At 45.3% G+C, this 17,097-nt stretch overlaps 1 protein-coding gene across 1 annotated transcript; it reads right to left on the bottom strand.

Annotated features, from left to right (window-relative positions):
* Positions 1 to 76: 76 nt before the first annotated feature.
* On the bottom strand, positions 77 to 15,621 carry LOC141058622 (zona pellucida sperm-binding protein 3-like). The gene is made up of 10 exons (XM_073554810.1): positions 15,468 to 15,621; positions 14,794 to 14,990; positions 11,448 to 11,557; positions 11,280 to 11,368; positions 9,237 to 9,417; positions 6,557 to 6,668; positions 1,278 to 1,363; positions 1,081 to 1,169; positions 870 to 989; positions 77 to 261 (listed from the first exon to the last, which is right to left on the bottom strand). The coding sequence occupies exons 1-10, from the start codon at positions 15,529 to 15,531 to the stop codon at positions 113 to 115; spliced, it is 1,197 nt and encodes a 398-aa protein (XP_073410911.1). The 5' UTR covers positions 15,532 to 15,621; the 3' UTR covers positions 77 to 112.
* Between the last annotated feature and the right edge of the window lie 1,476 nt (positions 15,622 to 17,097).

Genomic DNA, 17,097 nt, shown 5'->3' with positions numbered 1-17,097 from the left:
TTTGCAAGTAGTCTTCGCTTCCATATCTAGTTGTATGCACAGCAAGTTAGGTGATGCTGTAAGAATAAATCACATGTTTTGTGATGGTGCAAATAAGTTTATTTAAAAAGGGTTACTTTTCATTAGTAATGAGCGATCGCTTCTCCAGTTCTCCATAGTCCCTTCTGGATGTGCGGCCGTACACAGCAACACCCACAGACAACAGGAGGAGGACTGCCAGCTCAAGGAAGAGTGCTCCAGCAGCAGGTGGTATTGGAGAGGCTGAGGAGGGGAAAGAATATAACATTTCAGTGATAAAGTAGTGTCATTTCCTGCACCTACATTGCATCCGTTTAGATTTCTTCAAAATTCAGATTTTAATTTTTGCATAAAGAGTAAAGCATGAAGCTCCAACAGCATCAAACCAGACTAGGTTACACCTGTGGTGTCCCCACCATTACAAAATAATGTTGTATCAGACCACCAGTGCAGTGACTAGGGAATCTATACATTGGAGATTCAGGAACAGCAGTTCTCAAAATTGAATTTTATATAGGTATTTAACAAATATGGCCTTCAACCAGTAAAATGTTAAACTGGTTGAAGGACAACATGACAGGGGATTTCTCATTCATAAATATGGCCTCGATCACTCCATAGTGTTGTAATATACTAGCCCTCCATTCCATACAAGGTCTTGGTTTCACTCCCATATCTCAGTCAATGAAAGGAAAGCACCACTTATTTACATTTAAGCATTTTTCCAGAAAATCCTTTTAAGAAAAAAAAAAAAAAAAAAATTCCCATATAACCCCCTTAGAGAATAAAGTGTGAACGTTTCAGTGGTACTGCACAACCATATAGTATATTAAGATCAATGAAATAGTTACCCGACGCAGTTTCCAATGCTTTCTGTTCGTTACCATCATTTAGACTCCCATTAACAGCTGGACTATGTAATTTGAAGGGTCCTAAAACCATTGTATGAATTACACCAGGATCACCCTTTTCTGCAAAGTGTAAGGATTTATTAAAACGTTAAAAACATATTGGAGGCCATGATGGATCAAGTCGAAAGCGAAAAATCGAAGTGTTACTTACCAGTCTCCCTCCTCCTTCTGGAGTACAGCCTGCAGACCGAGTCACAGCATCTGCAGAGATCACTTCGTGGGTTGCCCAGAAGCTGCCAACTGAAGTATATGACATCCAGTAAGATGTACAAAAAAAAAAAAAGTTTAGAAGATGTTTGCGTGCTTGTCTGAGATGTCTAGATTTCGGGCAGATGTCGCCATTCTTACCTGTTAACCTCACTCAAGTAGGAGCACATCTTTAAGCCAGTCACAGCTCTAGGATCCCAGACAACCAGTTTAAAGTGAAGGTAGATCTGCAGAAGAAAGAGGGTGGGGTTGGGGAATTATTTCAAGGAGTCCATCTTGACAGCACCATGGGGTTGTCCTTTCATCCTTACAGGGACAGGCAATGCACGAGAGGTTAAAGGTCCCCTTCTACACCCCAGTGATTTTTCCAAGTACCACTCCAGTATGGATGCAATTAAAATTTGAGATTTAGTACAAGCATAATGACACAAATACAAATCATAGGGAGGGAACTACCAGTGCTGTCAGGATGGTCTGGAAACATTACCGGTAGGTCAAATCTCCGTTTTCCAGGACGTCCTATCCTGACAGCACCATGGGGAATACCAAAGTAGGAGTTTGCTTAGGGTGGGACTACTGCTTGTAGCACTCTACGACCGAAGGTCAACTGGCTAGCTGCTAGAGTGTCCAACTTAGTGTCTACAGAAAGTATTTGGTGTAGACCAGGTGGCGGCCCTGCATATTTGTTCCACTGAGGCTTCCGCCCTCTGCCCATGATGTCGCTATTGCCCTGGTGGAATGGGCCCTAAGCCCTTTGGATATAGGTAACCCTTCAGCCTCGTACGCTGAGGTGATAATTGATGTTATCCATCTTGCCAGGGTATATGTGGCTGCGCTTCTACCCTCATTTTTACTGCCGTACTGAATAGTTTTGTGTCCTGTCGCCAATCTCAGGTAACTTCTAAGTAGCGTGTGACTGCACGTCTAACATCCAGTGAGTGAAACCGTTTCTTTATCATTCTTTGGAGCTGGACAGAATGAGGGTAGGGTTATCTCCTGGTTTAGATTCTGAGGAGACACTACATTAGGGAGGAACCCTGGGTCTAGTTTGGAGTATTATGCGGTCCTCGAAGATCTGAATGTAGGGGTTCTGGACTGAGGGGGCCTGGATCTCGCCTAATCGTTTGGCTGAGGTGATAGCTACCAAGAATACGGTCTTGTATGAGCTTTGAGATGTCTAGCTCAGATATTGGCTCATAAGGGGGCCTACACAGTGTTAAGTACCAGATTTAGGTCCCACGGGGGGACAGTTTCTTAATGTGGGCCTTAATCTCTGGATGGCTTTTGTAAATCGTGCTATCCATGGATGAGAGGATAGGGAGAAAATTGAAGAAAGTACTTAAAGCCGCTATCTGGACTTTGCGTGCTTGGGGTTAGGCCCTTAACAAATCTTGCCTGTAGGAAGTCCAGGATCTGAGGGATAATTGGGCGAGACAGGTCTATGAGGGTGCTACCACTTTGAGCAGAACCTCTTCCAGATCTTACAATATATTGCCCTCGTAACAGGCTTACGGCTGGCCTGCAATTTGGAGATCACTTGGTCAGAGAGGCCTCTGGACTTTAGGATGTCCTTCTCAGGATGCTGCTAGTTGTAGGTTTCCTTGGTTTGGGTGTAGAACTGGGCCCTGGGAAAGTAGGTCTGACGTCATTGGTAGATGGCGTGGCCCAATCTGAGCCATCTTCTTGAGGAGGGGGAAAACCCAACTCCACCTGGCCCAAAAGGGTACGATTAGCATCACCCGAGCTCCTTCCTCCTGGATCTTTGAGGACCCTCGGTATTATGGCAATAGTGGGAAACCCCGTATAGCAGTCCCCCTCCCCAACTCTGGTTCAGGGCGTCGACTTCTTTTGGATGATCCGCTGGATTGAGGGAGTAGAATCTCTTTAGCTTGGTGTTTTTTCTTGTCGCGAAGAGGTCCAGTTGGGGGTGTCCCCCACCGATGGCCAAATCTATGAAGATTTCTTCTTTAAGTTCCCACTCGGTGGCCCAGACTTCCTGTCTGCTCAGATAGTCAGCTATACTGATTTTGGAACCTTCTAGGTGTACTGCTGACAGGGAATGTGTGTTCTCCGCCTAGGTGAGGATGCAGGCTGCTAAATCCTGAAGCTTCCCGTGCCTTGGGACCCTCTAGTGGCATAGGAAGGCTACTGTGGTCACGTTGTGCGACATGATCTTTATATGTCGGTTCTGTAGGCTCGAATTGTTTCTTTTCATAGTCTCCCAAACAGCTCGCAGCTCTCGGTAGTTTGAGGACTGTAAGCTGATGTTTTTGGGCCATGTTCCTTGTAGGTATCTTCCCATCCTCTGCTGGCATCCGTGGTGATGGTCACACATGGAGACAGGATCCAAGGAACCCCCTGGCTGATATCTGTGGTTGATCACCACTTCAGAGATGATCTCAAAGCTTGGGTTGGTCAAATCTTCTTGTCCAGCGAGGACTGCCATTTGTCCCATCTTCTCAGGATCTCCCTTTGCAGGGTTCTTGTGTGAGCCTGGCTCCACAGGATGCAGGGTATGCATGCTGTTAGGGTGCCCAGGATCTTCATCGCGGTTCTTATTGAAATCTGGTCTCGACCGAGCTAACGAACTTTGTCCATGATGGGTTTCTTCCCTTCCGGCAAGAATGAGACTTCTTTTGCAGTCCAACATGACTCCCAGGAATTTCTTCTGGGTACTGGGCTGCAGGTCTGATTTTTCTTTGTTCAGGATCCAACCTAGGCTCTCGAGCGTGAAAATTACTGAGATCATTTCCCCCCCCCCCTCAACTCCGACGCTGAACGGGATATCACCAAGAAGTCGTCTAAGTATGGCACAATGATTATGCCCTCCTGTCATAAGTGTGCTACAACTTCGGCGACCAGTTTCATAAAAACTCAAGGTGCTGATGCCAAGCCGGACGGGAGAGCCTGAAACTGAAAGTGGTAGTACCTGCTTCCTTTTTTTTAGTGCAAAGTGTAGGAACCTCTGAGACTGAGGATAGATGGGAACGTGATAATATGCGCTTTTTAGATCTATAGTGCACATCGCCGCGTTCTGGTCTATTAGCGGGATGGTGGTTTTCAGGGACTCCATTTGGAATCTCTTGTACCGAACCCATTGGTTTAATGGTTTTAAATTTATAATGGCTCAGCTCCCCCCCCCCCCCCCGACGGTTTTTTATTGTGAAGAGAGCTGAATAATGGCCCTGACCTATTTCTGGAACCAGAACTTCTGTTCTTAACAAGTCTCTTATGTTTGCCCATATAGGATCTATTAGGGCTCTGGAACGGGGTTTTGTAACCACGATGCGTGCTGGGGGTGGGGTGGGAGGGTTGTGAACTCAAGGGTATAGCCCTGGGAGATCGTATTGAGGACCTATGGGTTTTTGGAGACGAGTCCTCATGCCTCCGCAAAGTGTCAGAGGCGCCCCCCCTACAGGTATGGCATCATTGTCTCCCACTTCTGGAACTTTGTGTGGAGCGAGACGGGGGAGCCCCACTTTCTAACCCCCCCCCCTTCGTGTACTCCAGCGAGATGATTTCCCCTTTCCTCTATTCCTCCCTCTGGTAAGGACAGGATCTTTGAAAGGGAAACTGCCTTTTTTGGTTTTTCCTCCGGAAACCCTCTTGTCATCCGAGGCACTCTAGAATCTTATCTAAGGCCGACCCAAATACCTTCCCGCCTGAGAAGGGTATGGAACATAATGTATTTTTGACTGGTAGTCCCCAGACCAGGTTTTCAACCATATGGCTCAGCAAGCCGCATTGGATAAAGAGTTATTCCTGGCCACAAACTGTACAATTCAGCAGAAGTGTCCACAAGAAAACCAGTCACGATCTTAAACCGGGGAATGCCCTCTAGGATATCACCCCTAGGGGGTTTTCTCCTTTAACTGCTGCTCTAAAATGGTTGATCCATAGATGCATGAATCTAGCGACTGATGTGGCGGCTGTTTGCTTTTATCACCGCCGCTGAGGCCTCCCAAGCTCTTTTTAAGAGCATGTTGGCCTTTTTGTCCATGGGTTCTTGGAGACTGGAAGAATCTTCAAAAGGGAATTGAAGTTTTTGACACCTTGGCCACCGGGGAAATCGATCTTAGGAACTTCATCCCAAGTTTTGATGTCCTCCTGGTTAAATGGAAGTCGCAGCTTAAAGTCTCAAAGCACAGTCTTTTCTCAGCATCTTCCCATTCTTCCAGGATCATTGCCCTGACATGGTCATTAACTGGGAAGACTTAACGAATTCTGGCTCTTAATCCCCTGAACATCGTGTCCTGGATGGATTGCGCTTTCGGGGTCTCCTCAATCTGCATCGTACTTCTCACGGCGATGAGAAGCTAGTCCGTGTTCTGAGGTGAAGAGGCATCTTTTCCCTGTCTCCGGGGGTTCAGAGGTGATCTCACCCTCTTCCTCAGAGTCCATACCCCGGATTTGCTCCTCAGATGACTGGTCGTACTCCCATCTTGGCCTGGGACCGGCCGGAAGATTGAGCGAGTAGCAGCCCAGAGACAGAGGCCTGGACCTTGTCTGACCATTGTACGCATCTCCGCCAGGAAAGTGGCCTGCTTGCCTCTGACAATCCTCAGGGTGCAGTCCTCACATAGGGTTTTTTCCCCCCCCCCCCCCCCATGCGCCCAGTAGTTAGCTGGCACAGATGGGGCATTTGGGTTTGCCTGATATCCTAGACATTGCTGCTGCCAGGGTTGGTGTCATCTTATCCTAATATAAAGAACAGGACTTTTTTTTTTATTAAAGCTCCTGTCTTTGGTATAGCAGCCCACCTTGTTCCAGACACTGGCTCTGGCTGATCACCGGTCCTGGTCTCTATGTTGGTGGCGCTGATGGGAATTTGAGGCCTGTCTCGTCACCTGTTGATATGCCGCTGGTCCCCCACTTTGGCCCCTGTTTTATCCTACCTTGTCTTGCGCCGGAACGTCTTCTTTCCTTCTGTGCCGCTCAGTTCTGACGCGACCAGAAGTAGTCATCCACGGGCACCCGGAACTGACGCGGTCGCCGACCAGGCACATCTCCGATGCTGCGTGCTGGGGGGGGGGGGTGGGTTGGTTTAGGAAGCGGTCTCGAGTCCCAGAGCAACGCTCCACGGGACAGTCGGTGGAGAACCCCCCTTAGGCCACCCTGCACCATCCAGAGGAGTTGAAGTTAGGACCCCGAACCTCCTGGCCCCGGTAAGCTTCTCGGATGCTGCAACTATGGGGCTCTCGTGCCTGTCCTTACAGGGACAGGAAAAACACTGGAGTGTGGGTGTGGGAGGGGACCTTTAACCTCTTGTGCATTTCCTATCCCTGTAAAGATCAAAAGGACAACCCCATGGTGCTGTCAGGATAGGACATCCTGGGAAAAAAAAAAAAAAAAAAAAAAAAAAAAAAAAAAAGTCACCAGTACTGCACTCTGCTCCTGTCTAATAGGTAATTAACACTTACGTCATCACCACTGTTGATTAAGAATTTCATCGCTGGGAATGTAAGTTTCACAGTATCCAGCTGAAAAGGCTCCACAAACCTTGAAGCAGCAACTTTACCATCTACAAAACATCTGCAGAAGTGATGTTAGCTGTAAGCATGGAGTTGCAAGAGAAGCAATTCTCAGTGTACTACTGTGCGGAAGGTTAGTACTTCAGTGTTACTATAAACTTCAATCTGCACAGCACAGGTCACTTTTGGTCTTCCAAGGTCTATTTCAACGATTCTGAGATTGTACTTTCTAGTAGTGGTAACTAGCTCTATAATAGACTTTTTACAAAATATTCAATTTTTTTTTTTTTTTAACCTATTTTCAAAGTGACTTTATAGCAAATAAACATTTACCATATGTCTGAGGGATCATAGAAGAAAAAAAAAAAGTTACAATTTTTCCACTAGATTACTAGAACCCCACAATTATGCAGTTTCTCAGACCCAATACCCCATGTGGTAAGGAACACTTTGGTATTTGGCAGGACTTAGAAAAAGGTTCACCATTTGACTTTTAGGGTACGTGCCCATGATCAGGAGTAGCAGTGTGTTGGATGCCGTGCACTAACTGTTGTTCAGTACAAGCACAGTGGATAGGATTTATAGGAGTCACATGCCCACTGTGCTTCTATTTGACACTGCATAAACTCACCTGTGGCATGGGTTTACAAGCCACAGTATGGCAATTTCTGAGGCGCTAGTCTCTGCAACAGGAATCTCCACAATATACATACAGTATATTTGGATGCGGTAAATCTGCATTATTCAGTGAACATGTGGATTTACCTGCATGATTAGAACGTAGTGAAAATATGCTGCGTTCAAAGCACGGCTACTTCCTGATCATGGGAACAGTTTTGTTGAAAAATTCAGTGTAACCTGTGTTTTACCCATTTAAATCTCAGCCCTTTGTGATTTTTGGTGCAGTAGGCGGTCATATCAGTGATTGACAGCTATCCCAAAACAGCTGCCAGTCACTGATAACGACCACACACTGGACTGAGGAGTCCCCAAAGCAGCAGGCGGTTTAAAAGACAAGTTATACTGAATCTTATCACAAAACTATACAGCAATCTGCTCTGTAACATGATGCCTGCATTTTCATGTTTGAGCTTTTTACATTGTGGTACTATGGTTATACATACAGTGGGGAAGAGACGTATTTGATACTCTGCCAATTTTGCAAGTTTTCCCACCTACAAAGATCCATTTTTTATTGTAGGTATACTTCAACTGAGACAGAATCTTAATAAAAACCATAAAAGTTGTATTGTAGGAGTTTAATAATTTCTTCATGCTAGAAACTGAATTGTATTTTAAATTTTTTGTATTTTACAGTTAGAGGTCCTATATTTCCTGTAGTTCTTGACCAAGTTTGCACACACTGCAGCAGTGATTTTGGCATATTCCTCCATTCAGATCTTTCAGGTTTTGGGACTGTCGCTGGGCCACATTGAGCTTCAGCTACCGCCAAAGATTTTCTATTGAGTTTAGGTCTGGACACTGGCTAGGCCACTCCAGGACCTTGAAAGGCTTCTTAGAGAGCCAGTTTCCTGGCTGTGTGTTTTGGGTCATTGTCCTGCTCGAAGACCCAAACATGACCCATCTTCAGTGCTCTTACTGAGGAAGAGAGGTTGTTGATAAATCTCACGATACATGACCCCATCCATCCTCCCTTTAATATGGTGCAGTCATACTGTCTCCTTTGCAGAAAAGCACCCCCAGCATGCTTCACAGTTGAGAAAATGTTCTTTGGGATGTACTCCTACTTCCAAACATGGCAAGTGGAGCAGATGCCAAAAAGTTCTGTTTTGGTCTCATCTGACCACATCACCTTCTCCCATGTCTCCTCTGGATTATCCAGATGGTCATTGGTGGACTTCTAATGGGCCCAGATATGTCCTGGTATGAACAGGGGAAGCTTACATGCCCTGCAGGATTTTAATCCACAATTGTGTAGGGCTACTAAAGGTAATGTTCGAGACTGGTCTCAGCTCTCTTCAGGTCATTGACCAGGGCCTCCCGTGTAGTTCTGGGCTGATTTCTGACCTCTCAATCATCCTTACCCCAGGAGGAGAATCCTTGCATGGAGCCCCAGACAGAGGAAGATTGACAGTCATCTTGTGTTTGTGCCATTTTCTAATAACGTGCCAACAGTTTTCTCCTCACCAAGCTGCTTGCCCGTTGTCCTGTAGCCCATCTCAGCCTTGTGCCGGTCAACGATTGTCCCTTGTGTCCTTAGACAGCTCTTTGGTCTTGGCCATGGTGGACTTCTTTGAGTGTGTGTACAGGTAATGAGTACAGAGTAGTTTCTCTTTAAGAAGCCCACCTAACAGGTCTGTTAGACAATTCTTGCTGGTAATCAACTACTTATTTCATGCAGTTTAATCATTTAAAAATCAGTGACTTTCTGGTTTTCATTTTTTACATTCTGTCTCACAGTTAAAGTGGACCTACTATAAAAATGACAGCCCTCTATTCTTTGTAGGTGGGAAATCTTGCAGTGCATCAAGTGCTTATTTTCCCCACTGTACATGTTTTGAGAATTAAACATGTGCTAGTCCTATGTGTGGGTAGCAAGTAGGAATGGATATTGAAGCTATAGATTTGTAGGTAAATAAGATTCTTGCTGCCACCCTGCTGGATTTACCCATGATTGTTAATTAAGATGTAGCGCTCCCCTGCAATACGGAGGTCTCCGGTTGGGGCCACAATACATTCATCCACAAAGATCTGCAGAGACATATGATTGGCTGTTGCTACAGATATAGCCAAGAATATCGGAGCACCAAGAAAGAAGTCCTTTACTTCTAAACCAGTTGAAAAGTCATCTGGGGGAGAGAAAGAAAGATTGTAATAACCAATTTATAGGTATAGCCACAATATTTTGTGTACATTTGTAACAAGGGAGAGCGATTTAATGTACCTATTCCATGCCCAGAAACATGGCCTGAAGTTAATTTACTGGCATAAAAACTGCTTGAAGTGTTGTATCTTTGCAGTTTTTGGTGCCAGTCTCATACAGCTCAGACATGGCCTGGCAATTTTATAAATTTTGCAAAAGCGCACATTTCTGCCTGACAGCTGAAGAAGTTCATTAACAGGTCCATGCTTCTTTTGATACATTTTAAAGTAAATGAGGTCAGCAGGTTTTTACTCCCTCCGAAAGCAGCATATTTAGGCAAAGAGACCCAGAATCCAATAATGTATCTATTAGTTTACTGGGTACAAGAGTTTTAACCATTTAGATTTAGCAATGCAGAAGATATGAGAAAGCCAATCCCACCAGGCTCTGTGCAGAGCTATAGACAAGGAGCTGCTTAGCACAGAACGGGGTGCAGTTAGACCTTACAAACAGTGCCACCTAGTCAGGAATGTTAATCACAAGGTGATTGAGGTTATGCGCACACGTGCGGAATTGCCGCAGAAATTTCTACGGCAGTTTAGCAACTCCCTGCCGTGGGAAATACGCATGCGGAATTCCTGCGAAAAAAAAAACAAACAAAAAAAACGCATTTTGAAAGTGTAATTAACTTACAGAATGCTAGCGTTTTTCAAGCCATCTGTAGCATCGCTTGGAAATCTGATTGACAAGTGTGACCAACTTTTTACTATTGAGGCTGCCTATGCGGCATCAATAGTAAAAGATATGTTAAATAAAAATCGTGGTATTCTCAACTCCCGGCATCCCCCACAGCGTTCCCAGGCTACAGTGATGCCTTGTGACAATGATCCCAGATGACGTGCGGAAGGCTATTGAGTTCAATGGGTTGCAGATTTTTAGTGTTTACTCAGCTTTTTCGTGGCAAAAAATGCTAAAAATCCGCAACATGTGCGCACAGCCTCAATCTTCACTGTAAGTAAAGAGCTTGACATGGTTGAAGTCAGTGTTTTAACCCCCTCAAGCTGTCCTCAGTTTACATAGCCAAAACCTGCAGACAGATTCCCTTTCCACCAGTTAATGGATCAGTTGACCGGTGTCTAGGGCCCCAAATCAATTGATTTGTGAATAGTCAAGTATCCAGTGTGTTGGATTGTCAAGCTGCTCACAGAATATTACCCCTTCATGAAACAGGTTTACCTATACCAAGAAGTAACATCTATGGAACTTTGCCCTCAATAGAAATGCCAGTTTTACAAGACATTGTGTCATTGTGACATCCACTCAACGCCGACTTTTATTCCCCATTGACTTGCATTGGGGGTCAGGTTTCGGACGAAACTCCGACTTTTTTTTGCCCTAGTAGGACCAGTTTCTTCTGAAATAAATTTTGTTTGATGAAACCCGATCCGACCAAAGTCGCTCAACTCTATTGCCCTGGTGATAATTGCATCACCTGTACAGCACAAAGGAAATCCTGAAAACATGACCTGTTGGTGGGCCTTGAGGACTGGAGTTGGGGGGAACCCTGACCTAGAGTATGAACCTTCCAGGCCATGTAGGTCACACCTGCTCTGCAAAATGATGCTAAAACTGACTTGCGGGGATTTCAACAGCACCAAAAGGCAGGAGTGTACTGTGGCGACCCCTGCAGGCTTGGAGGAGGAAACCGAAGTGTAAGCTGTGCCTGAGGCATGGTTAAATCCTGGGGAGGGGTGGTGGGGGCAAGTTATGAAAAGTGTTCCCTTGTGTTAACACTGAGGCAGGTTAGTCCCACTGCCCAAGTCCTACAAGGGTTAATAAGATAGTTACCATTCATGATTTGGGCTGAAATGTCAAATTGCCCCGCTCCAGAAGCTTGCACAGCTACTGCAGATTCAACAGGTGTAGGATTCATTGATCTAAGATTACAAAGAGGAGTTACTGTAACTGAACGTTACATGGCGATACGGAAAAAAAATAAAGTTTACAATAACTCACATGTCCGAGATGCAGTTTATTTGCTGTTGGAAAGGCTGCGGAAACACATTTGCACCAGCACCAGGCTTGTACACCAAATCCGTGAAGAATTTCACAGCAGTGCCTGAGACCTGTGCAAGGGAGATTTAAGATCATTTAAGCGGGTGAAAAGTTACTTCAGTGGCATTCCTAGGACAGAGTTTGCCTTTTACTGAAAGGCTTGTACTCTTACTTCTGCATCCTCCTGGTGGGCATGTGTAGACACCCAGCCAGTGCAACTTGATGCAGATGTTAGAGCTGGACAACTACTTTTATAGAACCAGTCATGTTGGATAACACTTGATCTGAAGGTTAATAACGTTATGATGGCGCCTGGCTGCTGTACTGGAAGTGTAGCACCTGGGAAAGAGGGAGCTCAATTTCTCCCGGAAGCTGCCAGCTTTCAGTCATGCCGGCCATCGCCCACTATAATTTTAGAGGCAAAAGCATGTCATGGGCTTTGCACTGATGAGCCATCTGTCAGGGCAAGCTTACAGCGGCCACTCAAAGTATAGTGAGCGACAACTACAGCTGAGCTGGGATAGATATATCCCTCATCACCCTTAGGAACTGCACTTCCAGGACAGCAGCCATACACCTCCTTAACACTATTTAATAGCATTAGCAAACATGATGTTTCTAATTATTAATGGGGCCGTGTAGAAAGGAGGACCAGGCTGCTGAAGCACCAGGTCTGGAACTGCTGGGGCCACACGATTGCAGACGAAGCAAGGCGGTAACCAGCGTGAGGGGGGCGTAGCCAGGCGAAGTGAGGTAAGAGGGGTTGTGCGTGAATTGAAGAGGGTGTGGACCGCGGCTGCTGTGAGGGGAGCGATATGCTGCAGCATGCGGAGACTCACCCATATCAGGGGGTGCACAGAGGGAGCATGCGACAGACAAGACCATTGCAGTACAGACGTCCAGGTGTCAGCTAACACACAGAAGCGCATGCCGAGCAGAGCATTGCAGCTATTCAGGTGACCATGTCTCAGACGCATGACAAGTGGAATCTTGCAGAGAGCTCCATCCTTTTGCTCCACAGTTACATGGACTAGGGGCTCAGTGGGCAAAACTGTAGACTACCAGCTGCCGCCAGAAGCAGAACCGTGCAGCTGCAACCTTCAAGGCTGGTTATCAAGAATATAGGGATGCCCACAATGTATTTTTTTTTTTTTTTTTTTTTTTTTTTTATAATTTAACCAGGATGGGGTCAAGATGCATCCATCAAGGCTAAAAACCACTGGCGAGCGAGCAGGCAGGAGCGCTGCATTAGTGATGCAATCGAGGTTACGTTACCAGCCAGACCCCTGAAACGCAGTGACCTCAGCACCGTGAAAAGAGTCTCAGTGCAACGCTCAGCAAGTTCACCAATTAGGTCACTGACTGCACTCCCAGCAGCTCATTCCCCAGTGGTTCTCAGCCTGGATGACCCTGGCACTGTCCAGGTTGAAAAATATTTATTGGAGACATGGATTATGGTGTGGTACAGAACGTCCGACAGGTTAGATATGGTTGCTTTTTATTTCAGGAGTCGAGGGCTTCAATTGAATGGGCATTAGGAGGGTATCCAAACGGTTAGTTATTTAAGAAAAAAAAAAAAAAATATATAAAAGTTCTTTTGTATTTAAAATAAAGAGACTATTCTTGCTGTGTGTTTATTTACAATACAACTATAGGATTAGTAATGGATAAGTGTCTTATAGCTGCCCATCCATCACCAATCTGTGAGTTTGATATCAACAGACAATACAAAAGGTGCCATCTACCCAACTTTCTGCCACCACAGGGCAAGTGGGAAGAACTGGGTGAAGTGCCGCCAGAATTGGCACATCTAATAGCTACACTTTTTTTTCTTAGACTGGGGGAGTGCCATATCAATGGCCCCTTACCAGCCTGAGAATACCAGCCCCCAGCTGTTGACTTTAGCTTGGCTGGTTGTCAAAACTAGAGTGCCCCCCCCCCCACACAGTTAACTAATTTATACAAATATGGTGTGGGGACCCCTCTAGTCTTAACCAGCCTTGCCAACGCTGACAGCTGAAGGTTACAGTCTGCAGCTGTCAGTTGGTTATCAAAACTACAGGGGAATCCCACATCATGTTTTTGTTATTTATAGTGCACGAGGCGGCTAATGAATACTACCATCAGCTCTCGCTGTTATCAGTTAGCTACAACGCTCAACACTGTCCCCTGCTAGCGCTGATTGCAGAGTGAGCAGGGGACTGACGTGAGCTGCCTTCAGCACCAGGGAACAGTACCACCGACTCCCAGGCGCCAAAGTGTGTCACACGGATGTCATCCGCGTGGGACATTTTGCGACCCATGCTGCTGTAACTTGAATGGGTCTATGGTACGTGTGAAAACACTGACACATGAAAGAGCCCTAACCTGGAAGTGTAAACCCTTGATTGTAATGCTTGTTAGGGCTCCAACCACTCACACCCCGTAATACTACTAAGGTAATGTTTCTTCTGCAGCTATGCTAGTCCCCTCAATAAGCTCCTGCAACCTGATTTTTAATATCCATGAGCTTTGCCCATCATTAATTGATGCTGTCAGTGCACGTATTGTAGTATGTCACTTGTACCTCTAGATGGAGCCAGAGCCTGCATTTTAAAAACAGTAGTTTTTTTGCCATAAAATATAACATACACAATCAATTTTGCTATAGCCCATCATGATACAATGCTGGCTATATATGTAGGGAACCTTAAAGTTTAAGGGAAACCAACACTATATTGTTGTACCATAAAAGTGATGATGGCAACATGTTTTGTTGTAGCATTATTTTGAATGCATGGTCACTGGGAGTGGGCTGCGCACAATACTGCTTGGACCACTATTTGAGCAGGGGCCCTAAAGTCACGATGTGCATGCGTGGCCATCTCCAAAGACAGTGACGAGACTTGGCACATCTGCGGTCACAATAGGGGGGGGTCCTCCAAGTGATCATAGGTTTGATTTATTGTGGTAGGAATCAATATCCAGAGGTGCACCTTTATGGGGTCCCCACACACAGATCTAGGGTTAATAGTTACAGTTCTGCTGGATGCCACACTTAAAACGCAGCTACCATGAGAAAATTAAACGAAATTTCCCAGGAACCGCCAGCTTTCAAAATGCCAGTGCATGCTCAGTCGTTACTAATTAATGAGGCCATTGAGCATTGGAACACGATTAATCCCATCTCTGGAGGTAACCTTGCCATACGCCAGAGGGGACAGGTTCACTTCAAGTATATGCTGTTCCTGCAAAAGCCAGTTGTAAGGGGGTTCCACAAAAACAAATCTAAATAAATAAAGTCTCAAGGTAGGGGGCAAAAATTTACCATTCTGGAAAACCTGCAATCATAGAGACTGTACTCAAACACCAAGAAGCCATGTAGTGCAGTCGTACTGGACGGAAGACATTTCCCCAAGGTCAGGCTTCCAGGGTCCACCAACATTCTGTTATCTAAGGGGTCCTTTTTAACAGCCACACTTACAGATGTTCTGTTGCACTGATAAAACACAACATTTGGAGGCGCTGCCAAGAAATAAAAAAAAAAAAAAAAAAATTATTAAATATGTTACCATTTATATTGCTAATAAAAGTGACTATCCATTGTACTACTGCACTTCTAGACTAACATACTGTAGGACACATCCAGACAGATAACCCCACCATGAAGGATATAAACACTACAGGCCCAGATTCACCATAGATTATTATGTTAGACTGCATTCAGGCATGGGATGTTGGGGGTAGTGCTTATGGAGGTGCTGCTGGGGAATTACAGAGAACCTCCCAGCTGCTCCATGATACCCATTCATTGGGCAGCAAGTATCAAGCACTGGATGTAGGACCTCAGCCAGGTATGGTTGAAACTCTGTCAGATACATGATCCACAAGCATGCACATGCCAGAACAGCTTTACAGAGTATTTTACTGGAACTGCACATCAGAAGACACAATTCACACTCTAGACTCCAGTTACTACACATCACATAGAAAGCAACTTACCATTTTGTCCTGCAATGACAATAACCCAGGACAGCCACAAAACCAGATCTACCCAAACCCCCATGCTGAATCCACTGATTCCTCCCACATCACAGCCTGAAGATATAAAGCGTTACAACCGCAGTGATTAGACCAGGTGAAGCTGGCCACTCACATTGTTTTAACCATTTAATGCATGCTAGTAAATCAATTTTACTGAAAGGCTCCACATGCGATGTGTAATCTCAAGTGTGACATAAACAGACTCGCATGCAATATGTTGCTTTTGTGAATTATTTAATTTTAATAGATGATCATTAAAAAAACCCCATCACTTTTAGATATTTTGCAAGCGCAATATCACAAATGTATCACATTTCTATCCACTTGCCATGCAATCTAATAGTAATACCTTACATGAGAAATGATGATTATCACCCCCATATTTTTTTTTGTGATTCTTAATGCTTGAAAAAACATGTAATAGACGATGCTCTTTAGGCTTGTTTCACATTTCCATTTGTTTCCATCAGTCAAAATCCGCCGTTTTGCAAAAAAAAACGGATCCGCCATTTTATTTGGCGGATCCGGTTTTTTTTCCCATTGACTTGCATTAGTGGCGGATTTTGACGGGTGGTCATCCGTTGGATCCGGTTTTTGACGGATCCGCCAAAATTTTGGCGTCCGCTGACTGGAGTGGACGGACAATGAAACGTTTTTTTGTCTGCATGGATCCGCACTTTTACACTGAGCATGCCCGGAAGCATTTCCATGACAGAAAATTAACCCTAAATCCCGTTCTGGCAGCAGAAAAAATTCTCTCTCTCTCTCTCCCAGACCGCGGTTCCTTTAACTTTTCCCTGCATGCCGACTCCAGCAAATCCATCAAATACTCAGATCCGGTGCCATACGTTTGCCACACGACGGAGACGGATCCGTATTTAATGCCTCTGGCGGGTTAAGCCGGCCGTCAAAATACGGAAATGTGAAGCAGGCCTTATACACTGTTTTTTTGTACGTTTTTTTGTGAGGAAAGTGCACTGTGTTAAACAGTTCAAGCAAATAAACAAAATAGTAATTGGATTTTTAAAGGGAATCTAGGTAGGATCAGCCCTCCTAAGTCGTCTATATGTGTATGTACGGTGGCACGTAAAAGTTTTGGCACCCCAGGTCAGGTGTTTTTGTGAGCAGTTAAAGGGAAACTGTCACCTGTTTTGTGACATAGCAGCCTAAAATATCACCTTATTCAGCGTCTGCGCTGCATTCCCTAAATCCCTATAGAACTCACTGACTTTCCTTTTATACTCCCAAAAACCGTTCTATTTTCTCCCACACTGTATGGTAATCTTCTCAGTCCGGTCCGATGAGAGTGGTTTCGGGTCTCTTAAACCTTCCCATCGACTGTGTCTCGCCGTCCTGCTTCGTGGATGATGCCTCATGTACCAAACTACGTTTGCCAGCGCACTTCTGTTTTTCGGCTTTGGCCGCAGTTGGACAAAGCATACTGCGCAGTCGCAAAATGCAATATTCTGAGCAGGCGTGAGATGTCACATAGCGATGTGGATCGTTATCGATGTCAGGAGGACAGCGAGCAGAAGCCGGGAGGAGGGATGCAGAGGCTCGAAACAACGCCCATCGGACCGGACTGAGA

This window comes from Dendrobates tinctorius, unplaced genomic scaffold, assembly GCF_039654945.1.
Source record: "Dendrobates tinctorius isolate UK_male_01 unplaced genomic scaffold, ASM3965494v1 ptg000213l, whole genome shotgun sequence".
In the NCBI taxonomy this organism is placed as follows: domain Eukaryota; kingdom Metazoa; phylum Chordata; class Amphibia; order Anura; family Dendrobatidae; genus Dendrobates; species Dendrobates tinctorius.
The sequence above is the reverse complement of the archived record's forward strand: the minus strand, read 5'-3'. Positions and strand labels throughout refer to the sequence as shown.

Coding starts and splice junctions, on each gene's coding strand:
- LOC141058622 (XM_073554810.1), bottom strand. CDS start 15,531: ATGGGGGTTTGGGTAGATCTGGTTTTGTGGCTGTCCTGGGTTATTGTC. Junction 11,369..11,447: donor ATAAACTGCATCTCGGACAT/GTGAGTTATTGT, acceptor TTGTAATCTTAG/ATCAATGAATCCTACACCTG. Junction 1,170..1,277: donor TACTTGAGTGAGGTTAACAG/GTAAGAATGGCG, acceptor CATATACTTCAG/TTGGCAGCTTCTGGGCAACC.